The 22,549-nt window shown below is 41.2% G+C and overlaps 1 protein-coding gene across 2 annotated transcripts in view; it reads left to right on the top strand.

Annotated features, from left to right (window-relative positions):
* The window catches only part of COL17A1 (collagen type XVII alpha 1 chain), an 80,653-nt gene that overhangs the window by 948 nt on the left and 57,156 nt on the right, over nucleotides 1-22,549 (top strand). For both annotated transcript variants that reach the window (XM_061636075.1, XM_061636076.1), the window contains exons 2-10: nucleotides 8,710-8,775; nucleotides 10,018-10,062; nucleotides 10,865-10,960; nucleotides 15,309-15,440; nucleotides 16,309-16,356; nucleotides 17,431-17,466; nucleotides 20,219-20,266; nucleotides 20,881-21,024; nucleotides 22,388-22,543. In XM_061636075.1, the coding sequence (XP_061492059.1) occupies nucleotides 8,721-8,775; nucleotides 10,018-10,062; nucleotides 10,865-10,960; nucleotides 15,309-15,440; nucleotides 16,309-16,356; nucleotides 17,431-17,466; nucleotides 20,219-20,266; nucleotides 20,881-21,024; nucleotides 22,388-22,543 (760 nt within the window). In that variant the 5' untranslated portion in view covers nucleotides 8,710-8,720. The remainder of the gene's footprint in view (nucleotides 1-8,709; nucleotides 8,776-10,017; nucleotides 10,063-10,864; nucleotides 10,961-15,308; nucleotides 15,441-16,308; nucleotides 16,357-17,430; nucleotides 17,467-20,218; nucleotides 20,267-20,880; nucleotides 21,025-22,387; nucleotides 22,544-22,549) is intronic.

The following is a 22,549-nucleotide window of genomic DNA, read 5'->3' on the forward strand; positions in this document are numbered from 1 at the left end:
TTAATTAGCAGAATTAAGAAAAGGATGTTATGAGAGTCATTATTAATTTCTCATATAGTACTATTTCATGATTCAAGTGTATCTTTTACTTCTCTTTGGTTTTGACCTTGGGCTGCATTCCTTCTTGTCTTTATTCCCCCCCCCCAACTTCAAAATGGTGAAAATATTGTTTAAACATGTTTAGATTCAACATGGAGAGAGCCATTGGTAGATTTTACCATACCGGTAAACTTTTCAGAAGACAGCTTCTCTCTGTTCCAGAAGTAAAACATTGAATTAGCCTCCTGTAAGATATAGGAGTAAAGAACATAAAATACTTTTTAAATTAAGCTGCATTGAAGAGTACTGTAACTTTTAACTTGATATATCAATAGCATTGTAAAGGACCCAGAATGATTTCCCCCTACCTATGGGATAATACTTCTTCCTCTTGAAGTCCTCAGGGCATGAATGAAGAGAGAATATCAGAAGAGATAGTCTTATGTTAAGGAGCCGAGGGAAATCTCGAGGGGTTGCAGTGCACTATTTTACTGTCATGTACAATATTTGTCTGATTATTGTATTTAGGAGAATGAGTAAATATCCCTTCAGGGTAGGTTAGCTGTTGGCTTCTGCTTTTTTTTTTTAATTGCTTTCTTCTGTGCAGTACAGATCACTGCTCTGAGTTGGTTGGGTGTGTCTGTGTTGTACTGACCATATTCCTTGCCCTAAGGACATTTGTTTCCTATAGGCATGCATGACACCTCTTGCTTGCTCCCTACTTGTGGCACATACTTTATAATGCAGGGCATGTCCAGACAATTTTTTTATTGAACATTCATCTTGATTTGTCTGCGGGGACATTTGATGACATTGGCCATTTAATGAGCATTCATTCTGATTTGTTTGTGGAGAGGTTTGATTACCATTGCATCAAAGCAAGTGATATACCACACTTCCCAGTGCATTTTCCCATCACTTTCCTTATTGGAAAAAGTCCAGTCTTTTTAGGAAGTAGGTATAGGACAGCCTTTCCAACTAGTGGGCCACCAGATGTTGTTGGACCACAGCTCCCATCAGCCTCAGCCAGCATAGCCAATGGTCAGGAAAGATGGGAATTGTGGTCCAACAACACCTGGTGGCCCACTAGTTGGGAAAGGCTGGTCTAGGAACATAGGACGCTGTCAGATACTGAGCCAGACCCACTGGTCCATCTAGCTCAGTATCGTCTGCATGGACTCATAGCGTTCTCCAGGGTTTCAGACAGGGAGTATCTCCCAGCCCTACCTGGAGATGCCAGGGATTGAAACTCAGACCTTCTGCATGCAAGACAGATGCTCCGCCACTCAGCTACGCCCCTTTGTTGTGCAAGACTTCCCAGCTGGCTATAACTGTGCAACCTGAATTTGCCAGTATGAATCCCACCCCAAAATAGCAACATCTGGAAGCGCCCAATGTTACCACAATCAGAACGGTGGTTATTAAAGGCCCGTCCATTGTTCAGAAGCATGGGGCAGATGCCTCCATATCCTTCTCTGCCCTCTGAAGATTCTGTCTTGTGTGGCATATTCCAAGTTGTTTAACTTAAGGGTTTTAAACGCTGAGTTCTAAAGGCCTGACCAAATGCTGACTTTCTCCTCTCCTGGTTGCGTGCTTTATTACATCTTGGGGAGGTCAGGAAAGAAGGAAGAGAGAAATCCAAGTGCCCTTTGTCTCGGGGCATCTGCATGATGAGCATGGGAAGTAGTTGTGTGGACCACATGGCTGTGGCTGATTCTGTGCCAGTCCACTGGTAGCTGTGTGGAATGGCAGGGGCTGGCACAAACTGCAGCATCCAAATAGCTCAGTGACAAGAGCACATTCCTTGCATGCAGAAGATCCCAGGTTCAGTCCCTGGCATCTCCAGGCAGGGCTGGGAAAGACTCCTGCTTGGACCCTTGGCAAGTGCTACTCAGTAGACATGCTTGGACTGCAGCGTATTCTAATGAGTTTAATGTAGCGTAAATAGGGTCTGAGAAGCAAGCTATATTTGAAATCGGGATGGTATTTTCCCTTGGGTCTGCCAAGGGTTTTCACCACTCCGCTGTAGTGGGTAATAAGCACCCAAAGACTATCTGACCCCTTATATACCCAGTCAATCACTGTGCTCTGCAGGTGAGGGCCTCCTGAAGATACCATCTTATCAGGAGGTCCATTCTGCACGATATAGGAAGCAGACCTTTAGTGTAGTGGCACCTACCCTTTGGAATTCCCTCCCTTTAAATATTAGACAGGTGCCCTCTCTGTTATCTTTTCGGTGCCTACTGAAGACCTTTCTCTTTTACCAAGCCTTTTAAGTAGAGACTTTATCCCAGTCTGTGTCTGTTTTGGAATTGCTTTTTAAATATGTTTTTAAAGTTTTTTTTTAAATTAAAGATGTTTTATTTTTAAAATGTTGTAAGATTTTGTTTTAGATATTTTCAGATGTTTTTAGTGTTTGTCCTTTCTTTGCTGCCCTGGACTCCTTTTGGGAGGAAGGGCTTGATAGAAGTTTGATTGATTGGTTGATTGATTGATTGATTGAACAATCGATCAATTAATCAATCAATTATACCTCAGTCCTTTAGCCGTATCTCACCAAACCTACTTATACCTTGTCATTGAGGCTCTAGTACTTCCATGTTATATATTATTTTGATCATAAGATGTAAGATTCTTTGCTGTGTTTGCTGCAAGAGGCTACCATGGCTACCCCTCTGGAATTTTTCTATCATAGTGACAATTAAGGCTTTTAAATGGTGAGGGGCCCAGAAGCTGTCCCAGGTTCCTTCCAACCCTAAAATTAACACAGATCATGCCTGTATACAAGTGTTTGGAAAGATTATTTCCCGTTCCAGTTCACCCCCTCCAAAAAGGATTTAGCTCCAGTTCAAGTGTGCCCCCTCCAAAAAGAAACTAATTCAGTTTCAGTTCAGTTCACAGTTCAACTCATAATTCATTCACATGGTCCTTGGCATTTTTTCCAACCTTTAGAATTTTATGAGCCGCTCTGCTAAAGTGTAAACTATACTTAAAATTGAATTGAATTAAAAACTGCCCAAAGTGCATTACAAATTGCTACAACAGGCAGAAAAATAGTTAAGTGGTCTGCTAAGAGCCTCAGCGAATTTCAGGTGGTCAGTGGGGGAAGAAGTTTGGGAACCACTGCTCTAGAGGCAAGACAATATTGTCATCAGAAAGCTGTCCCATCCACCTAGCCAGCACTGAAAAAGGTGTTGCTGAGAGGATTATGCTTTCTGGCTGTTCAAGGAAGCTATTACAGATCTCCCCAAGTTTGGTGCTGCAAGCTGGCTTTCTTGCCAGAAGCTAGCAGCAAAATCACTGTTGTCCAGTGATTTAAAACCACTAGCCTCTCCTTGCCTTCTTCTATTGATGATGAAGGTTCAGCCCTGGCAAGTGACATTTCGTTCTGCATCTCCCTTTGAAGATTATTGAACTAGAATTGGCAGCAGAATTGGTCCTTGCTACAACTTAGGAATCTGCCACATACTGTGGTGCCCTGCAGCTGTCCTGGCCTCCAACTCACATCATCCATGACTATTAGCTGTGCTGGTTGTGGCATCTGGAGGAGGACACCAGTTTGCCTACTCCTAATCTAGCTCAAGTCACTGACTGGCAGCAGCTCTCCAAGGTTTCAAACAAGACCTGTCTTCCCTGAAGATGCCAGGGATGGAACCTTGGGCATACAAAGCATAAGCTCTTCCTCCGAGCTATGTCCCTTCCCTAAATTGCTGCTTTATTATCATAGTACCAAACTGGTGTTCATGCACGCATTTTGCAAGCAAGCACTTGCTTTGGATATAATTATATCACATGTTTATTAATAATTACTTCTATTTGAAAAACTCTCATTAAGGTACAATGATAATTTTCCTTGCTCCTTTTAGATTTTATACCTCTCCAGATAAACATTGATATTTTGTTTAGCTGAATAGTCTATTTTTAGTTCCTTAATACTGATTTTATTACTTTTATTAAAACATTTATATCCTGTCCTTCTGGTGCGAAAGCACCAGGGTTAGTAGTAGTAATGCTATCTTAAAATAATAATGGCCTGTTCTATTTTTGCTATAAGTGAAAAGTGAACATAATTCATTCTAATGCATTTAATTTAATTGTTTTTTCAAAAATTGCTTTTTAAAAACATGATTGATTTTAAACAATGAATTCCCTAGGACTTATTCCCAGGAAAGTGTGTATATGATTGCAGCCTTAGTTTAGTTGGGCCCTAATCCTACCCACCAATTTTAAGATCCACATCAAAGACCCTTCTTGACATGCAACCATGTTTGGGGTTCAGCTATGGGAGAGAGGGCTTTTTCTGCAGTGGCACCCAAGTTATGGAACCCCCCCTCAAAAAAAGACATGTTCTGCTATTAAATGTGCTGCCAAAGCTTTCTGTGGCTATTATGGCTCTCTCTTTCTCTCTGTGTATTGTAGATATTTGTATTGTTAATGTTTTGTATGAATTTTTAATTGTATAATATGTTTATGTTTTTAAATGTTAGTTGCTTGTCGACCTTGGTAAGAAGTGACTAAAAGTAGTAGTAGTAGTAGAGGAAGCTTGTGTTTGGTGTAGATTGGCCAATAAAGCAAAACCTTTACAGAAATCTCTGGTCTTACTTAACTCACAATAAATGTCACACAGGTCTAGGGGTGAGTATAAATGATGCAAGATCACACCCTCAGGATGTGTTTGCTGCGACCAGGAGTAAACCAAAGAATAATTTAGAGGACAGTAAATCTGAGCATGTATAGTGCCCTTTCTTTCACTGCTGAGTAGCCATTACCAAATATGTGTTGTGGAATAAGCCAGGGATGGGGAAATTATGGCCCTCCAGATATTGTTGAATCATATCCTTGATTACTCACCATGCTGGCTAGGGCTGATTGGAGTTGGAGTCGAAACAACTGGAGGGCTGCAGTTTCCTGATCCCATCTAGGTTAGAGAGCATGATTTTCAGGCAGTTTTGAGCCCCATTACCTCAATTTTTGTTTTTAAATTTGTTAACAACTTTAACATGAAAATACTCCTGGAAGTGTTATCTTCTTTGGATCTCTTGTGGCAGGAAGGGCAATGGGAGGATTTTCCTGCTTGCAGCATATCTTGCATTTTTAATCCCACCATTCATCTAAGGCAGGGGTGGGGACCTGTGGCCCTTCAGATGTTGTTGGACTTCAGTTCCTATCAGCCCCAGCCAGCATGGCCAGGGGTCAGGGCTAATGGGAGTTGTAGTCCAGCCACATCTGGAAGGCCACAGGTTGCCAACCCCATTCTAAAGAGATTAGGGTAATGTTTGTGATTCTCCTCCTCCCCATTTTATCTCCGCAAGAAACGTGAGGTAGTTTAGGCTGACAGAGTATGATTGGCCTAAGGACATCCAGGCAGCTTTATGGCCCGGACTGGCCCAAGACATTTTGCTGCTTGAGGAAAAGGGCATGATGACGCGCACACCCTTCCATGTTCAGAAGCTGACTGGTCTGGCAGTTGAATCATACATCAACACTGGCAATAGGATAGCATCCTCCATTGCACCTGAGGGCAGTAGGATAATTGAGGGAGTGTTTGAAAGGCCATGTGGTACACATAGCTTTGCTCTCTAAGAGTGGAATGACCAGTGGGGAGTCAGGGGGTGAGGTTCAGGGAACTGTTGCCTTTGCCTCCCAGTATGTGCCTCCTGAGGTGATTATTTATTATTATTTATTTATTAATAATATTTATCAGTCGCTTTTTTCCCAAAAAGGAACTCAAAGCGACTTACAAAAAAAACCCTTTTACAATAAAAGCAAACAACAATTACCAAAACAATTTCATAATAAAGTAATACAACAGCAGTAATAAAACAACAAATGTCACAGCAACACAAAAACCATTTCAATACTATAAATATAACATTACAATCTTAAACAGGTCACAGTGCACCACTTGGCAATATGGCAAAAGTTAAAAAAAATTAAGACAGTTTCAGCTTGGCTCCTAGAAACACCCCACCCATGATGTTACTCGCAGTCTCACTCCTTTTAGCAGCAAAAAGTCCTCTCTTCAAAGCAGGGGCCTCCCAAGAGGCCCTTCTTCTTGGGCCAGCCCAGCTAGAAGCTTGGGAGGCACTTTTTAGCCTCCACCAGCCACCCGCCATAGCTCCTCCCGGCGGGCCCGGTCTCAAGCAGCGGTGTTGAGATGACCAAAGATTACTCCACTCTGCCTAACTGTAGGGACATCCCTGTTCATGACTTAGTGGGGATTTGATCCTCATTGACACTCTCACCTCTACATCACGCTGGCTCCTGAAAGCCAAGTTTGAGCAAAGTAAGGAACTTACAAAAAGAAGCAAAAGCAAGACAACAGAGACTAAAAGAATGAGGCTGGGATGCCATCTTGAGCCAAAATCTTTCCAAAGACAGGGTTGGGTTTGGCTCCAGGGATTCATTGTTCTACCCTTCTGGGTTCATCTTTCAAACATCTTCCTTCAATGTCGGTGCTTGTTCCTCATAAACTCTAATTATGACTCTGCCTGTGATTCATGGTTTAAGAAGGTGTGGGTTTGCCGAAGCACCCCAGGCGTCCCTTATCCTGAGGAACAGGGCACAGGAGCAAGCTGGAAAGAGGCTTGGGTGGATTTAGACAAAGAATTAGGATGGATTTGCCCTCCCTTTGTGTATCAATGTTTTCCTACACAGAACAATCTTTCTCCATGAAAAAGGATACAGAACAATCTCATATGATTTTGGCTCATACATACAGACAAGGCTGCTGATGTAGGCATCTTTTAGGCAATGCTGCTTCAGGGGAAATTCCTTCACAGCTATAGTGGCAATCAATCAGTCCCTGTCTTCTCCAAGACAATAATCCTCTTCATGTGTTCACTGATATGTAGGTGGGGGGGGGAGTGGAATTGTACCCACCATCCATAGTCACACCCACACCACACATGTAAAGAAGATTTTATACCACATTAATACTCATGGCTTTCCCCAAAGCATCCTGGGAACTGTAGTTTACCCCTCACAGAGCTATATTTCCCAGCAGCCTTAAAAAATTACAGTTCCCAGGATGCTTTGGGGGAACCCATGTGGTTTAAATGTTTCTTACCTCTGTAGGTTCAGCAGATGATGGAAGAGATCTGCCCATAGCTGTAGGCATACAGGGCTCTGTGGTCCTATGAGACCACTGCTTCCCATCAACTTGCACATGCAACAACAACAGACTTTGTCACTTTGTAAACTACTTTGCTCTCATTTTTTTGCCTGCTCACTGCTCTTCTTTCTGTTATACCCTTTGCAGAATATATTTCCTGCCTTCCCAGTCTCTTTTTTTCTGAGCTAAACAAAACATTGATATTTATTAGGGTAAAACAACCTCATAAACAAACATTCAGAAATCTGAACATTTCTGACTTTTTGTGCTGAAGGGTGGGAAACATTAGACTGAATTGTTAGCTAAAATGAAATATTTATTTGGTTATTATTATTACTAATAATATATCTTGTGGGAGCCTGGGGCAGTGTTAAAAATGAAAATACAATATGTTCAGAATGATAATTTAAAATCTCTAAAAACTATATGTTTGAAAACATTGGGTGTTTCCCAGTGTCGGGATGAACAAATATGGAACATTTTTATGAAAATATTTTTAATTTTGTGGTCTAAAAACCAGGGCTGTGGAGTCGCGGAGTCGGAGTCGGAAGCAATTTTGGGTGGAGTCGGAGTTGGAGTCAGTAGAAATGTACCGACTCCAACTCCGGCTTCAAAATAAATTTTGATTGACAATTTTTTTAAAATATAAATTCAAAATGTCAAAGAAGCTTCCCATGAGGTCAGCTGTAGTTGAGCATTTCACCATAACTCAAGATGGAAAACATTTTGTGTGTCAGTATATGACACAGGACCCAGATGAAGACAAATGCTGTGATGCCAAGATCAGCACATACTCAGGCAGTGATAAAAATGCTCCTACGAGAGCTTCCAATTTAAAAAGACATTTACGGAATTGGAAGCAATTTTGGGTGGAGTTGGAGTCAGAGTCAGAGTCGGACAGTAGAAAAATAGAGGAGTCGGAGTTGAAGGTTTGGCGTACCGACTCCACAGCCCTGCTAAAAACACTGAAGAATAAAGCTACAAACTGAATTGAGGGTGGAATAAACTCTTGCTAAATATTCCTGAACTGCCACTAGATGACACTGTTGCTTCACAGGCTAAAGCAATGGTTTTTTGATAAAAGTTTATCAAATTCTGTCTTTCTTCTACTTATTACCCTCCCCCCAGGCCTCTCACCAAGAAACTTCAAAAGAAGGATTGCCAATTTTGGATTTTAAATATTCCAGCACCCTGGACAGATTACCTCAAAGCATTTTAAGAGGAGGCAGGAAATGCCAAAGAACACAATATCTCTAAACATGTGCAGAGTGCTTTTTTATCGTGAGAGGATTGAGTTTATCCTTTTTTTGAGAGAAAGAAAACTTTTAACTTACTGAGCACTTTGCATTATTTGTATGTATACTCATTAAAAAGAAAAAACCCGATGAAGTGGTCTGGCATGACCTGCAGGAAGGTGTGCAAATTGCGCTGCCTAAGCTAGCATAGGCTGAAAAGGGAGGAAAGGCCAGTCCTGAGTGGTCAGTAGCCACTATAGAGGAGTAGCAATCCCAGGGGTCAGGAATATGTTAACCTTTCCTTTTTTTTTTCACGTTCAGGTAGCAATGATATGGATGCTGTAACAAAGAAAAATAAGCGGGACGGAACAGAAGTCACAGAGAGACGTAAGTAAAGTATTTTCTAGGAATACACACAGCCATTACTGAGGTAAAAGTTAGCGTACAATTATTTCCCCCTTAAGTATTTGTGTGGTCCTCTGAAAGGACCCTCTCTACTCATTATTGTATCCTAAGATAAGCTCACATAATAAAATATTTTGTTCATTATATGGTAGCAGGGACCTTTTTACTGCCTGAACACTGAGATGAAGAAGTCATCTCATGGTTACTCTTCAAAAAGGTTTGTGTGAATTGGCCCTGTGGTGGGACCAAGTGGAACCTTCCAATTACTTCCAAAATTGTATGATATGAAATGTCCCCTAATAATCTGACTATATAAAGCAGGATAATAGGAGCTTAATACTATATGCAGTTTCAGGAGCATTATATTGCCACATTCAGAAGTGGTTTTGGCTATATATTTGACAGGAGCTCAGGCAATTATCCCTGCTGTATATATCTTTAGAAAAGTAATGTCTTGCTAAATGCCTTAATAAGTGTCCCACCTGTAAAATTTTAACCCTTCTCTGAATTACCAAGATGGTTTTAGTGGGCCAGACATGAATATTCAAAACAACTTTCCAATGAATATGCTGGTTCACATTCAAGACTCAAATTCACCTTGGCACTTTTGAAAAATAAGTTGTGGTCGCTTAGATATCACCAAAAAGGGGGAGGAAAGGAAGCACGGATATGCATAAAATGTGCATACACTAATTTTTATGTATAGATGAAAATTTAAAAATAATTACTATGGGTTGAATTAAATGTAGCGCTAAGACAATTGTTCTGTCAGCCCCAGGATTTCTCCTTTCCTGATGGAACAATCTCCCCCTCTCCTCCTTCTGCACCCCCTAAATCTGTTCTGGGTATTTCCCCAACCCTCTTGAGCAAATTTGGAGACAGCGTGGGGTGCATGCAGAGGAAGGAGAGAGGGAAATCCCCTTGCACTATCCCTAACTCTAGCACAAAACATTGTTGAATACTGTCCTATAATTATAATTTAAACAAAAATACAATTCATCTCACCATGATAGGGAAGACTGTGACCAGGTGACCCACAATGTCTGCTGTCCAGATGCTCATGGTCGATGGGCAACTTCAAGGCTCCTGCTCTCCCATCTTATGGCTCTTTTTCTTTAAACTGGACTTAGACCAGGCAGCCCTTTGACTAAAGTAGTGTCCTCCGTAAAGGAGGGCACCCTATGCTATGTGTTTACTGTTCATTTTTCTTTTCTTTTCTTACAGTTATTACAGAAACTGTTACCACCAGGCTGACATCTCTTCCCCCAAGTAAGTGGCTACAATACAGAATTTGGTATACTGTATGTGTTGCTGTATACATCCATCTCTTTTTGCTTTGTCTTTTTTACAAGACCCTCATGAATTTGTGCCACCGAACTTACAGATCCAAGGGGAACAAAAGCACTGTGTTGCACACAGTTGCTCTTCTGAAGCTGCCCAAGTAAAAGGAAACATATAGATAAAACATAGCAAGAGTCTGTACAACTTCTCCGTGTCTGAGAGTTCACCAGACCCATAGACGTGACTGAAAAGAATACATGGAACAAAATCCAGTTAAATCATATATTTTGAGTCATGGAACATTGCCAGAATAATTAATTTAATTAATTGATGTTGTCCTGATTTGAATGTAATCCTCATTTAAATTAAGTAGATTTAGAACTGTTTTATAGCATTGAAGTGATGCTGAAAAGAAGGGTGTGTGTGCGTGCATGTGTGTGTGCGTGCATGTGAACATCAAGGGGTGTGGGAACCCATATGGTCAGTTTAAAATTGACCAAGTAGCAACCCTACCTGTGAGAGGAATTCATCTAGTCCAGCCTTCCTCTACCTGGTGCCCTCCAGTTGTTTTGGGCTACAATTCCCATCAGCCCCAGCATGGTTGGGAAAGGGAAATTCTAGTCAAAAGAATAATGTTATTTCTGTGGTAACATCTTCCCCAGATTGGTTATACACATAAAACATGCCCATGTTGTGTGGGCACTCTAAAAGGCCCCTAACCTTTCTTTTGCAGTGCTCTTTTCCTGCCTTTTCTCAGCCAGAAAATCTCATTTTGTGTTTTCTCTGGCAGAAGGAGGCAGTAGCAGCAGCCTCAAAACAGCTTACGGTGGAGGGAGTGGAGTGGAAAAGAGGACATACACCCATGGCAGCAGCTATGTGACAGCCAGTAAGTGGTTCTTTGACTGACAGCAAATGAAAACAACATCAATGAGGAACAGAAGGAGGAGTGGGAAGAAAGGGGAGAAGCTTACAATTGGAAAGTGGCTAGTAGGCAGTGGGGGATGGGGGAAACGTTCCACCACTGAGTAGAAGAGAGGGTGGGAGTAGAAGGGGGGGAAGAGGCCCTTGCTAGAGTTGACCACAAGTACTTTAAAGATCCAGTTTCCGGATTTTAAATGGCATCTCTTAAGGTGGGAGTTTAGAGACCTTTTTTTTTTGTTTACAGGAAATACCATCACACAGTTATTATTGCCTTGTAATCTTTCCGTGGCTCTCAGTCTTTTCTTGGTGTTGCATCTTGGGTACAACAAGTGGGGGCACAGAGGAATCAAGTTAAAAATAGCTGCCAGTAAACATTAGTTGTATATAAACTGATTTGCTTTGCTTAAAAATAGCTGTTACCTAGAGAACATGAAAGTCACCCATTTACCCACCAAAGGATCTGTCCATCCATTTTCCAGTGGAGAGCTTTGAACAGAATGTATGGGTATGCCTTAATATTTTCTGATGCTGTAGCCAGCAGCAGTGCCATGTTTGAGGGGGCATGGGCAAGATGCCTTCCAGGGACACCCCCCCCGCTACTCTTCACCCCTATGAAATATGCCACACTGGCTACTCCACTGCCACCACCCTGCCTCCCCCCCCTTTGCTCCACTGCCTTGGTTGCTCTGCCACCTTCTCTTCTGCCTCCACCACCCTGGTCACTCTGCTGCCCTTCCCCTTTCCAGCTTACTGCAAGAAGAAGCCCTTTCCCCTTTTTAAAAAACGTTTAGTCAGGCAAGGTATGCTCTGCAGCAAAATGCCTACTCCTGGGGCTCTAGCAGCAGCCACCATCTTCATTTCCCAGGATGGTGTCATTTCCTCTGGGTCCCACAGGCACTCTGGGCAAATGAAGGTGTTGGCTGCCACCACAGCCTCAGCAGGGTCTTTACTACACAGTGAATCCCCTTGAATATATGTATATGGAAATTGTGTGGTGAGTGACTATCATGGGCTCCAATGGTCAAATCTGTCAATTTTGGTTTCTCTCTGTTTCTCATTTTTCCAGTCTTAAATTCAGTCCTCTCCATATTTCTACATCAGTTTCTAAATCTTTATTTTAAAGTTCTCGCAAAAATTCACCAACATTCGATTTTCCCTAACATACATATTTTTGCAAGCTGTTTCCCCTAATAACATGTGTGTGTGTTATTTCCAGTGCATTTTATCCTAAGCTACACAGTTTTGTACCTCTCTTAATCTACACATTTTTGTACACATTACTTTATTGGAGAAGTGCAAATTAGGTACTGGATTTCCCCCCCACCCCCAGTGACAACCCATGCTGGGTACTGATGCTGTCGCCTCCCATCTGTTGCCATTGCTGACAGATATCTGGAGCCTTCCTGTACTGCAGGGCCCTGGGGTTGGGCCTCAAAGTCTAGCCCTAATTGAACCATTGGATGTTGCCTATACAGAACAGACCCCACACAACTTCATGAAATGGTATAAAGCTTTCTTCCAGCTTTCCAAAGGCCTAGGAGAAGTAACACCCTCAGTTAATCAATTGGCAACATGAGTATGTTTTCTTGTAATGACCCTGGCTGAAATTGCTTTTTGGAATTTCCCTAGATACTTCAGTAATCCATATTAAATGTATAATACTCACAGCAGCATTAAAAGAGCTAGAGCTGTTTGAGTTAATAAACTCTTGATGTTTCTATGTCTAAGCCTATGCTTTCCAAGTTGGCAGAAAAACTGAAGAGGGGAGCAGAGCAGGGACACAAAGGCTTCCTCACAAAAGTTCATTGTTCTTAAAACAGTTTAATGGGGAAGCCACTGAATGATACCAACCTCAGGACTACAAGCAAATGTACAAGAACAGCTCTCTGCTGGGATTACAAAGGGCACATTCTCTCTTCACAATTTGGAGGAGGACATCCACACATTATTCACATGATTGTGTCATGTTACATCACAGCCATCCTTCTGTTTTTGGAGACCTGATAAAATTCCAAGGGCAGAAATGCATACAGTGGCCAGGACTTTTGGCAAAACACATCTTAATAGGGATATGAGAGAAATTTGATTCTGTTTCCATTTAAGGGCAAACCTTCTTAATTAGCAGTTTTTGAAACTATGCGAACCACTACATTGGCTATTCCTGCCTTACACAGTTCCTATGCACAAATTCATCTGAACTTTAGGTCCAGCTCTCTGGCAAGATGCTTGTCTCAATTACTGTCAGTGACGGGAACAGTGACCCTGACGCTTTGTATACTCCTTGCAATATGAGCATCTGTTTTTTCTAAATATGAGCATCTGTTGCAGTACTCTGTTACCAGAGTAAGGGCTGCCCATGCGGGTGTGAAGCATGGACGGGCTACATGGCCTACCCCCTGCCTCAGATGGTGCATTATATAGTTTTTGGTAAGGATAGGTGATACATTTGATTCATTCTAAACCTACCTAATTTGCATTTTCTAAAACAATGTGCAAGCCAAAATACAGCAAACCTTCGAAATTCACACTTCTCCAAATTTTGCAGTGCCGTTCTCCAGCCAAGTAACATGCCCCAAAATGCATATGCTAGAGTAAAGTGTGCATAGAAATGCATACATTAGTGAAAATAACATTCAAAACTGCATTATATAAGGGCGAATTGCTTTGCAAAAATGTGTATATTAGGCAAACTTGCAAACAAAAATGTGCATATTAGGAGAAATTCGCACCAAAATGCTGCTAAATTGACATGAAAAATTCACAAACTGATGTGGAAATGTGGAGAACACAACTTAAGAATGGAAGAATGAGAAAATGAGAGAAAATGAAATGGAAAGATTCACCCAACCTAATTCCAAACATGGCTCATTTTTTGCTTTGTCTCTAATATTGAGGCAGAAACAAGTCTGGTGGCCTTTGAGTCTTTTTGTAAACTTCAACTTGTTTTTATTTATAAAAACCATACCAAATTCCATCTCTGAGGAAAGGCATTTTTTGACTACTGGCGGAAGGAGGGAACAGGACTGCACTTCCCACCAGCAGGTGAAAGCAGAGATTACTCAAGTGGTTTAAATCACCGAGTCACGTTCCATGAATGGGCAATGGACTGTATGAAGAAATCCTGAAAACCCAGACATTGATTTGTGGATTCTTTCCCAATTATTTATATCCCTCTGTCACAGTAGACATCATTTTAAGAAGCTTTTCCTTCTTTCTAAATATAGTGCAGTGGGTTACAATGTGGTTCTCACTGGGTGGACTTGAACAGCACACTGTCCTTCAGCCTAACCTACCACACAGGCTTATTGTGAAGCTAAAATGCTGATCTAAACACCTTGTAAAGCTCTCAGGTGGCTTTATGAGGCCCCCAAAGTCATTGACTTCCACTGATTTTTGAGGACTATGCCTGTTAATCAGTCAAGTGTTGGAGTATGAATGTGAATTGGCTGGGCCCATTAAATGGTCTGGGACTGGGAGGGCCTGATAATACATCACTGCTGAAGCTAGATAGATGCAAACCTGATCACTTCCCAGAGTTTACTAAGACAACAGCACATAGTTAAACTATTGAATCCATTCCCACGAGAGGTAGTGATGGCCCACAACTTGGATGGCTTTAAGAGAGGTTTAGAGAAATTCATGAAGGTTGAGGCTATCAATGGTTACTAGCCATGATGCCTATGTTCTGCCTCACTGTTGGAGGCAGTATGTCCTTGAATACCAGTTGCTGGAAATCACAGGTGGGATAGTGCTGTTGTGCTCAGATTCTTCTTGCATGAATCCCATGGGCCACTGTCAGAACAGAGAGCTGGACTAGATGGGCCTTTGACCTGATCCAGCAGAGTTCTTCTTTTGTTCTTAAAGTCCCATTGAGTTCAATGGGATTTACTCCTATTGGGAAGAAGGCTATATGTGGAAGCAATGAAGCTTAACCTCAAGTACTTTGGATTAACTACTTTGTATCTCTCTCTGTGTGTTAAGTCTAGAATCCTCAACTATGATTTGCCACTCTCTTTCTCTCTGATAGTGCCTCTTGTTTACATGAATGAAGGATAGAGAGAGGTCTGAGATTGTGGGTAGAAACTAGTCTACTGTGCAAAGTTGAAATTTAGATGAATTGCTCCATCCACTTTTGCCTCTGGCCCTGCCCATCCTGGCATGTGGCCCCCAGAATGAAGGCAGTATCACCCTTGGGCTGGAAAGGGTTCCTGTTCTAAATAAATAATAAACTAACTAAAGAGAGAGGCTATCGTTTTCCATCACAGTCAAATCCATTGTATATATATATTTAGGAGGTTTTGTTTCATCTGTAGGTGGAAGTGCTAGAACGAATCCCTCCTCTTCCTCCTACAAGCAAGCAACCACTTCTTCCTCTACTCTTCCCAAATCACCAGGCTCAACCTTTGAACGAAAAACCTATACTAGCCGCCATGCAGCATATGAAGGTATCATAGTGTCAAGAAAATGGGGGGGTAGGATTATGACTGATCACTCCAATTATCCTAGCCTGCCTCATTCGCACATCACCATAAGCCAAAGTATAGCTAACTGGCACTGTGCAAATGTGCTGGCTTCCAGAGAGGAGCTCACACCTACATTGTTCCTCCCCAGTCCTCTTAGTTCAGTGCGGCATGTAAACTAAACTAGGGTTTGCCTTAGTGGGTCACCTGAACCCTAGATCACGTCTCTCCTCCTTAACCATGATCTGTAACCATAGTACAAAAGCTACAGATTGTGGTTAAGGAGGAGAGACCTTATCCATGATTCCAAGTTCAGATGACATGCTAAGCCAAACCTTGGCTTAGTGGGTGCTAAGTGGGTGCAAGCTCCTCTTCGGGAGGCAGCCCGATCGTGTGGTCCCAGTAAGCCATAGTTTACCATTATATGCAAACCAGGCCAATATACATTATACTTGCCGTTTACAGTACCTCAGCCATTTTGGATCCATCTGTTCTTCCAATGGCTTCATCAGTCCTATAGAACAAGACATAAAAAATACTGTCATATCTATTCACGATCTTTTCAGTCATTTGGATCATGCCATCATAATCTGTTTTCTAACATAACATTATAATCAGCAGTGACAATAATCTTTCTGTGTTTCATAGAGATCATTTCCTGATTTCTCTTAAAGAGTAATCAATAGATCTTCTGCATATGACCTTGAGACATTATTTAAATAATAAAAAAATCCTGAATACTCTATATGAGATCTACGAGATATAGCATGGTGATGCTGCTGCAGTATATTGAACTGCCCCTTTCCATATAAAACATGCATTAGAGTTTTAAAATCTGCTCTTTTTCCTGCAGGGAGCTCCAGCGCAAATTCCTCTCCGGAGTTTCCAAGAAAAGATTTTGGTACATTTCTATTATTAATACTATGAAGGCCAACTTGAGGACACATCCATATTAAATAAGTCTTATGGTTGGGAAGTGTAAAAAACATCCCTATATTCTCCCACTGGAATAAGCTGTGCAAATGACACAATTTGCATATATTTCTTAACTCTCGTGTTTTGTTCTGGTACAGAACATTTTATTTAAAAAGAAATGGAATCTTTCTAATAGTTCTGGCTAAAGTAGAGAAGAAGCAGAAATGCATGGGTGGAAATGCATATTTGTGGATATTATGTAGGTGCCTGATCTACAAAATTCATGTGCAGCACAAGCATAACTTTCCCCACTCCATCCATGCTGTACGAGAGTGAGTTCTTGAGTCCCAGGAAGCCCAAAGAAAGTTCATTGCTGCAACTATAGAACTCCTGGTACTTCCTATTCCCAGCTGCGCTACTGCAGTGCAGGACTTTTGTAGATCAGGCCCCAGGAAGCTGGGGGAGGGGATAGAGAGTTCTGTAGACTGAAGGGTCTCATTCCCCTGTAATTGTCAGCACCAATCAGCCTTCTAATATTTTCTGAGCCCCTGCTTGTTTTTCATTCTTTGCCCCACACAAGGGCCAAAAGCATGCTCTGAAAGAAAAAAATGAAAGCCCTGAAATCCAATATTTATTTATTCTTTATTTATTTTATTTGATTTATTATTTGATTTATATCCCACCCTTCCTCCCAGCAGGAGCCCAGTATGTCTTGGTTCCATCACAATAACCATGCTCATTTCTCAGCCCCCTTGCTTATGGTGTCATGGGCATTGCACACTATGTCGAGTACTGACTGAATTATAATACACAAGAAAATTATGTGTAGAAATATTCCAGCAAAAAATTAGGACAGTGGCCTTACTTCTGGAAGCCTTCGTTGGAAATCTAAAATGATAATTGAACGTTTTGTTACAAATACCAGTATACTGAACATATACAGTACATATACAGTACATAACCTCTGTGGTTTGGAGGTCTTACTGTCTTGATTTCAATTTTTCAAATTCATAATTTCAAAACATTGAATGTTAATATTTTATTTTGGGTTCTTTCACAGGTTCCTCTGCTACCAGGGGCAGAAGTCAAACCCGTGGTAAGATCCAAAGAGTTAATTTTAGCATGCTCAAGGTTGTAACAGCATGCAAATAGATTTTTAAAAAGTTGTTATTTAATGTCATGTCACACAAGTTTCCTCAGTTTTAAAAAGTGGTTTGCCATGAAACATTGCAGGTTGGTATTAAAGAAACTCAAGAGAAAAGTCCTCTTGGGTGCATGGAACTAAGGTCAAATTAGAAGAGAAGGGAGATATGATAGCGCTCTTCAAGTACATGAAAGGTTGTCACATAGAAGAGGGCCGGGATCTCTTCTTGATCGTCCCAGAGTGCAGGACATGGACTAAAGGGCTCAAGTTGCAGGAAGCCAGATTTCGACTGGACATCAGGAAAAACTTCCTAACTGTTAGAGCCATACAACAATGGAGCCAATTACCTAGAGGGGTAATGGGCTCTCCGACACTGGAGGCATTCAAGAGGCAGCTGGACAGTCATCTGTTGGGAATGCTTTGATTTGAATTCCTGCATTGAGCAGGGGGTTGGACTCGATGGCCTTGTAGGCCCCTTCCAACTCTACTATTCTATGATTCTATTCAACAAGATGTTGGAGATCTGTGATCAGATCTTTTGTTTCACTTATCTCTTTTTTTAAAAAAAGCAGCGAAAAGTTTTCCCATAAGGGTAGATCTCATTTGGGAGAGGCAGCTATTTATAATGAAAGAATGGCATGGGGAAAGGATTAAACTCCTCCTCCCCCTGCACCATGGCTATCTGAATCAACACCATCCTAGTGAGTCCTTTTTAAAAAAAATCTAAATAGATAAGACATCTGGTCATAGATCGCCAATGTCTCCTCTAGCTTGGTTCCTAGCTTCATGGTTCTTTATGATCCTAGCCTTGTTGTTTGTTGCTGGTTATTATACTGAAATTATTTTATTTTATTTTATTAAATTTATATCCCCCTTCCTTTCCAAACGATCCCAAGGTGGCAAACACTTCTGTGATTAAAAAATTAAAATTAAAATAAAATAAAACTGTTCAACCATTTAAAAACTGTTCAAAACATCTAAAAACAATGAAACAGAAAAACATGTAAAACAAATTTAAGAACAGAAGTAACCCAATCACGTGTATGGATAGGCCCTGCCAAAACAGAAAAGTTTTCAGTAGATGTCTAAAAGAGTACAGTGATGGTGCCAGCCTAATGTCAATAGGGAGGGAGTTCCAAAGTGCAGGTGCTGCCACACTAAAAGAATTATTCCTTACAAATGCAAAACGGACATTGTGTGGGACACTTGTAGAAGTGCAGGTTCCACACATGTTACTTGTGCTTTGAGTGTCGGTGGCCTGTACATCATTAGACATAGACACCACCTCCACATGGCCTGTGGTTCCACACTTCAGTAATAAAAATACTGTTCATCTCCTAAATTACAGTAGGCAATTTACAAAAGGTAAAAAACAAACCATACCTTACTGCCCAAGTAGCTCACAAGCTACACACAGGCAAGTAGCAGAGGCAAGGCAGAAGAAACCAGGAGGAAGAAGATAGGAAATCATGTCATGCTCACTTAAGATGATGGAGGCGAAATGAAACCACATACTGCCAAAAATAAATTTATTTATTTATTATTTTAACATACACATAAATGCCACAAATAACAATTAAAGGAAACTCTGGAGGGAAAAATTTGTTTTAAGGAGGCTTTAGAAACAAGAAAGTGAAGCAACATGTTAGATACTGGGAGTCCCTTCCAGACGTATGGGAAGGGTAGGGAAAATAGATGCCAATGAATGGCAGAATTCAAAGCCTGAGGCCTAAGAGAAGGAGAGAAGAATTTTAAAAAATCAAGAAATTAAAGATGACAAACAATCCTAGTACCACAAAAGGATACCAAGCACAATATAAAGAAACCATTCCCTCATTCTGCTTACTTTTCATTAACAATTAAAAACACCATATCCAGATGTGGTTCCTACTTTTAGGATCAGGCAGTATTAGGACATCTTGTTGTAACATTCAGTTATTCTACTTTCATTTAACCTTAACTCCACATAGTCTCTTTGAAGCAATTGTGCAATCACATCAAGATTCCTTGTTGCATTGATTTAAATCAATGTGCGCATATGGGCTTTTGTGTACTGTTAACTTTTAAGAAAAAAGAGGTGTGAAGAACTGAAATCTGTGACAAACTGTGCATTTCTTGATTCCAAAATTAATTTTAGAAACTCTCCAAGCAAAACCAAAAGGCGGGTGAAGGAGAACACAGTGCACTGCAGAGTAAACCCAGGGAATACAATAACAGGACAGAGGAAATACACTCACCCCTGTGGAATATTTCTGGCCCAATCAACCTCTTGGGTTGTTTGTGCAGGTGGGGCAACCCTGAACATTCCCCTTCCAGAGAGGCTTATTGTCTAGTTTCTAGCTGGTAAATGGAGAAAGCAGCATCCTGAATTATCAACACATATTATGTAGAGAGAAAAATAGTATTGGTGGGAGGACTAGGAATGTAAGCACAGTGCAGTTTTATAAAAGTTCCTGTCATCATTGTATTAAAACATTAAAATCATTTAAAAAGCCATTACACAAGCCATGTTATAGGATAAATCAATGTTCTGTCCCTTCCCATCAAACTTTGTCGGGTGTGCTACTGACAGAACATACCAAATGCTAGGCTAGCAGCTAGCAGCAATGCACCTTCTGCACATCAAAGATGTGTACAGGATATCAAGTTACCAGTACATCTCTTACTTCCCAATAAGCCTCTCCTTTCCTTTTGTCTTACACAGAGAGTGAAATCCGAGTGAGGCTGCAGAGTGCTTCTCCATCAACCAGGTGTAAGTGTCGCAGCTGTTTTTCATGGGCCTGAACAAAGGGTAGCTGAATCTCTTCAATTAATAATTCAGGAGTTTCAGCAATGCCCTCTTCCTCTGTCTATTTGGTAGCCCTTTCTTTCCATGATGTCATCAGATATTCTCCTAATCTGTTGGATAGAAACTGTATAGGGACAAAAGTATATTGGGAGGAAATGTGGAGCAAGGATCACTATAATCCCACTACTAAATTACTTGCACTCTTGAAAGAGCCCTGATGTTGAAGTGGGACAGCCAGAACAGACAAGAGGTTATATCCAACTAAATTCTATTCACAATAGACCAGCTAAAATTAATGAATCTAGGTTAATCATGTCTATTAACTTCAGTAGGACTATTCTGAGGATGATTAACGTTGGATGCAAATCAAGACCTCTGCCATTCAGTATTAATCATCTTCAGATACATCTGTCTTTTTTAAGATCCAAAAATATAAAGCATACTGCTTTCTATTGATATTATGCTTTTCTCTGCATTGTGAAGTTTGATGTCTTAAAGAAAAACATTGTGTTCAACTGCAGTTTGCACTGGGAAACCATTTTTGGACTTAAGTCCCCAATATCCCTTTTCTCTTTTAGGGACAGAATTGGACGATGTCAAACGACTCCTTCGGGGAAGTCGATCAGCTAGTGCCAGCCCAACTCGGTCCCCGTCAAGCACACTCCCTATACCTAAGAAAGCTGTTGTGGAAACCAAAATGGTAACAGAGAGCACCCAGTCAGGTACATCATTGTTAGACTCTATGAAACTGAAGCCCAAAGAGGCTCTTGAGACCTCAGGGATTCCACCATATTTCTAAATATCAACTCACAGAATAAGGTGGAGAGAGTAGAAGAGGCTACAAATGTAAATCTTTCAGTCCAACAGTGCAAGGACCACTGGATTGTCCAAAGGTGCATTCTTTCTCCTAATATCCAAAAAGTGAAGTACAACAGCTTCAGTACTTAATCTCTAGGCAGAAATTAAGTAACATCATTGCAAGACCCTTTTTTATTGGCTTCACCATAAGCTGTTCTAGACTAAAGATGATCTTCCTCGTTTAAAAAACAACACAAAATCATCAGTTTTGTAGCGTTGGCTCAGACTTGGCTTATCACCGTCAACCATCTACTCTGAAGCCAATTTTCTGGTATTGCCTGTAAAATGTTTTTTCAAGCACACAGAATGCTGCCTTGGACTGAAAAGTCTCTTGATGATTGGACCCAGAGATACAGGGGATGTAACCTAAAAGCTAATGATGGTTTCTGGCAGATCTAGTAGGATACAGGCAAGGCTGCTGGTGCCTGGTTGAGGGCAGAGGACAGCACCAAGGGAAGAGTCTGGTTGGGCCTCATAGACATGGTAGATGGAACAAAGAAAATGTGTCAAGCCATACAGAAAACAACCTGCTTCATTGATTCTGGGATTTGATCTGAGATCTTTCTTCCCCTGGAGACCCTGAGCATTGCTGATGACCAGCCAATCCTTTTCCTGCTGCCTTTTACAGAGGTTGCTGGGAGTTTTCTAGGAAGTTGGTGCCAATGGGACCGGAGCCAAGATGTTAGTTAAAAGCTAGAAGGGCAGGACTCAAGAGTGATTCCTGACAAAAGGAAAACACTTGCAGGCAGCAAAGTATCTAAATGCAAATAAGGCAAGGAAAGCATTTGAGCCAAGTAAGGGAGTTGTGCTGATGTCCACTTCCATGGCTACTAAAAACTGTGCCAGCCTTGGAATAATCATCATTTTGTAATACTTTAGAACAGGGATGGGAAACCTGTGGTTCTCCAGATGTTGCTGGATTATATCTCCCATCATCCCTGACCATTGCCCATGCTGGCTAGGGCTGATGGGAATTGGAGTCCAACAACATCTGGAGAACCACATGTCAGCCACTAGCCACCCCTGTTTTAGAATCTACTTGAAGCACATATTAATGCTTTTCTCTGTAACTCTGAGGATTATAAACTGGTTTTTAAAGGAAAAATAGATTAGATCAGGTTTTCATATTTTATGCAGTGTGGCTCAGGTGAGATGAACAGAAAAAAAACCTATGTATCCTAATGATTATATACTGGTTTTGAATGTTGCTCATTGATTTTCTTCCAGTGTCAGGGACATATGACACAACCATCTTGAATGCTGCACTCCCATCATATATGTGGTCCTCCACCCTGCCTGCAGGGTCATCTCTTGGTGGCTACCACAACAACATGGCTCAAAGCTCCTCTCTGATCAACACTGCAGCCCATTCTACTGGATCAGGTACAG

The sequence above is a fragment of the Rhineura floridana genome, chromosome 7, assembly GCF_030035675.1.
Source record: "Rhineura floridana isolate rRhiFlo1 chromosome 7, rRhiFlo1.hap2, whole genome shotgun sequence".
Classification (NCBI taxonomy): domain Eukaryota; kingdom Metazoa; phylum Chordata; class Lepidosauria; order Squamata; family Rhineuridae; genus Rhineura; species Rhineura floridana.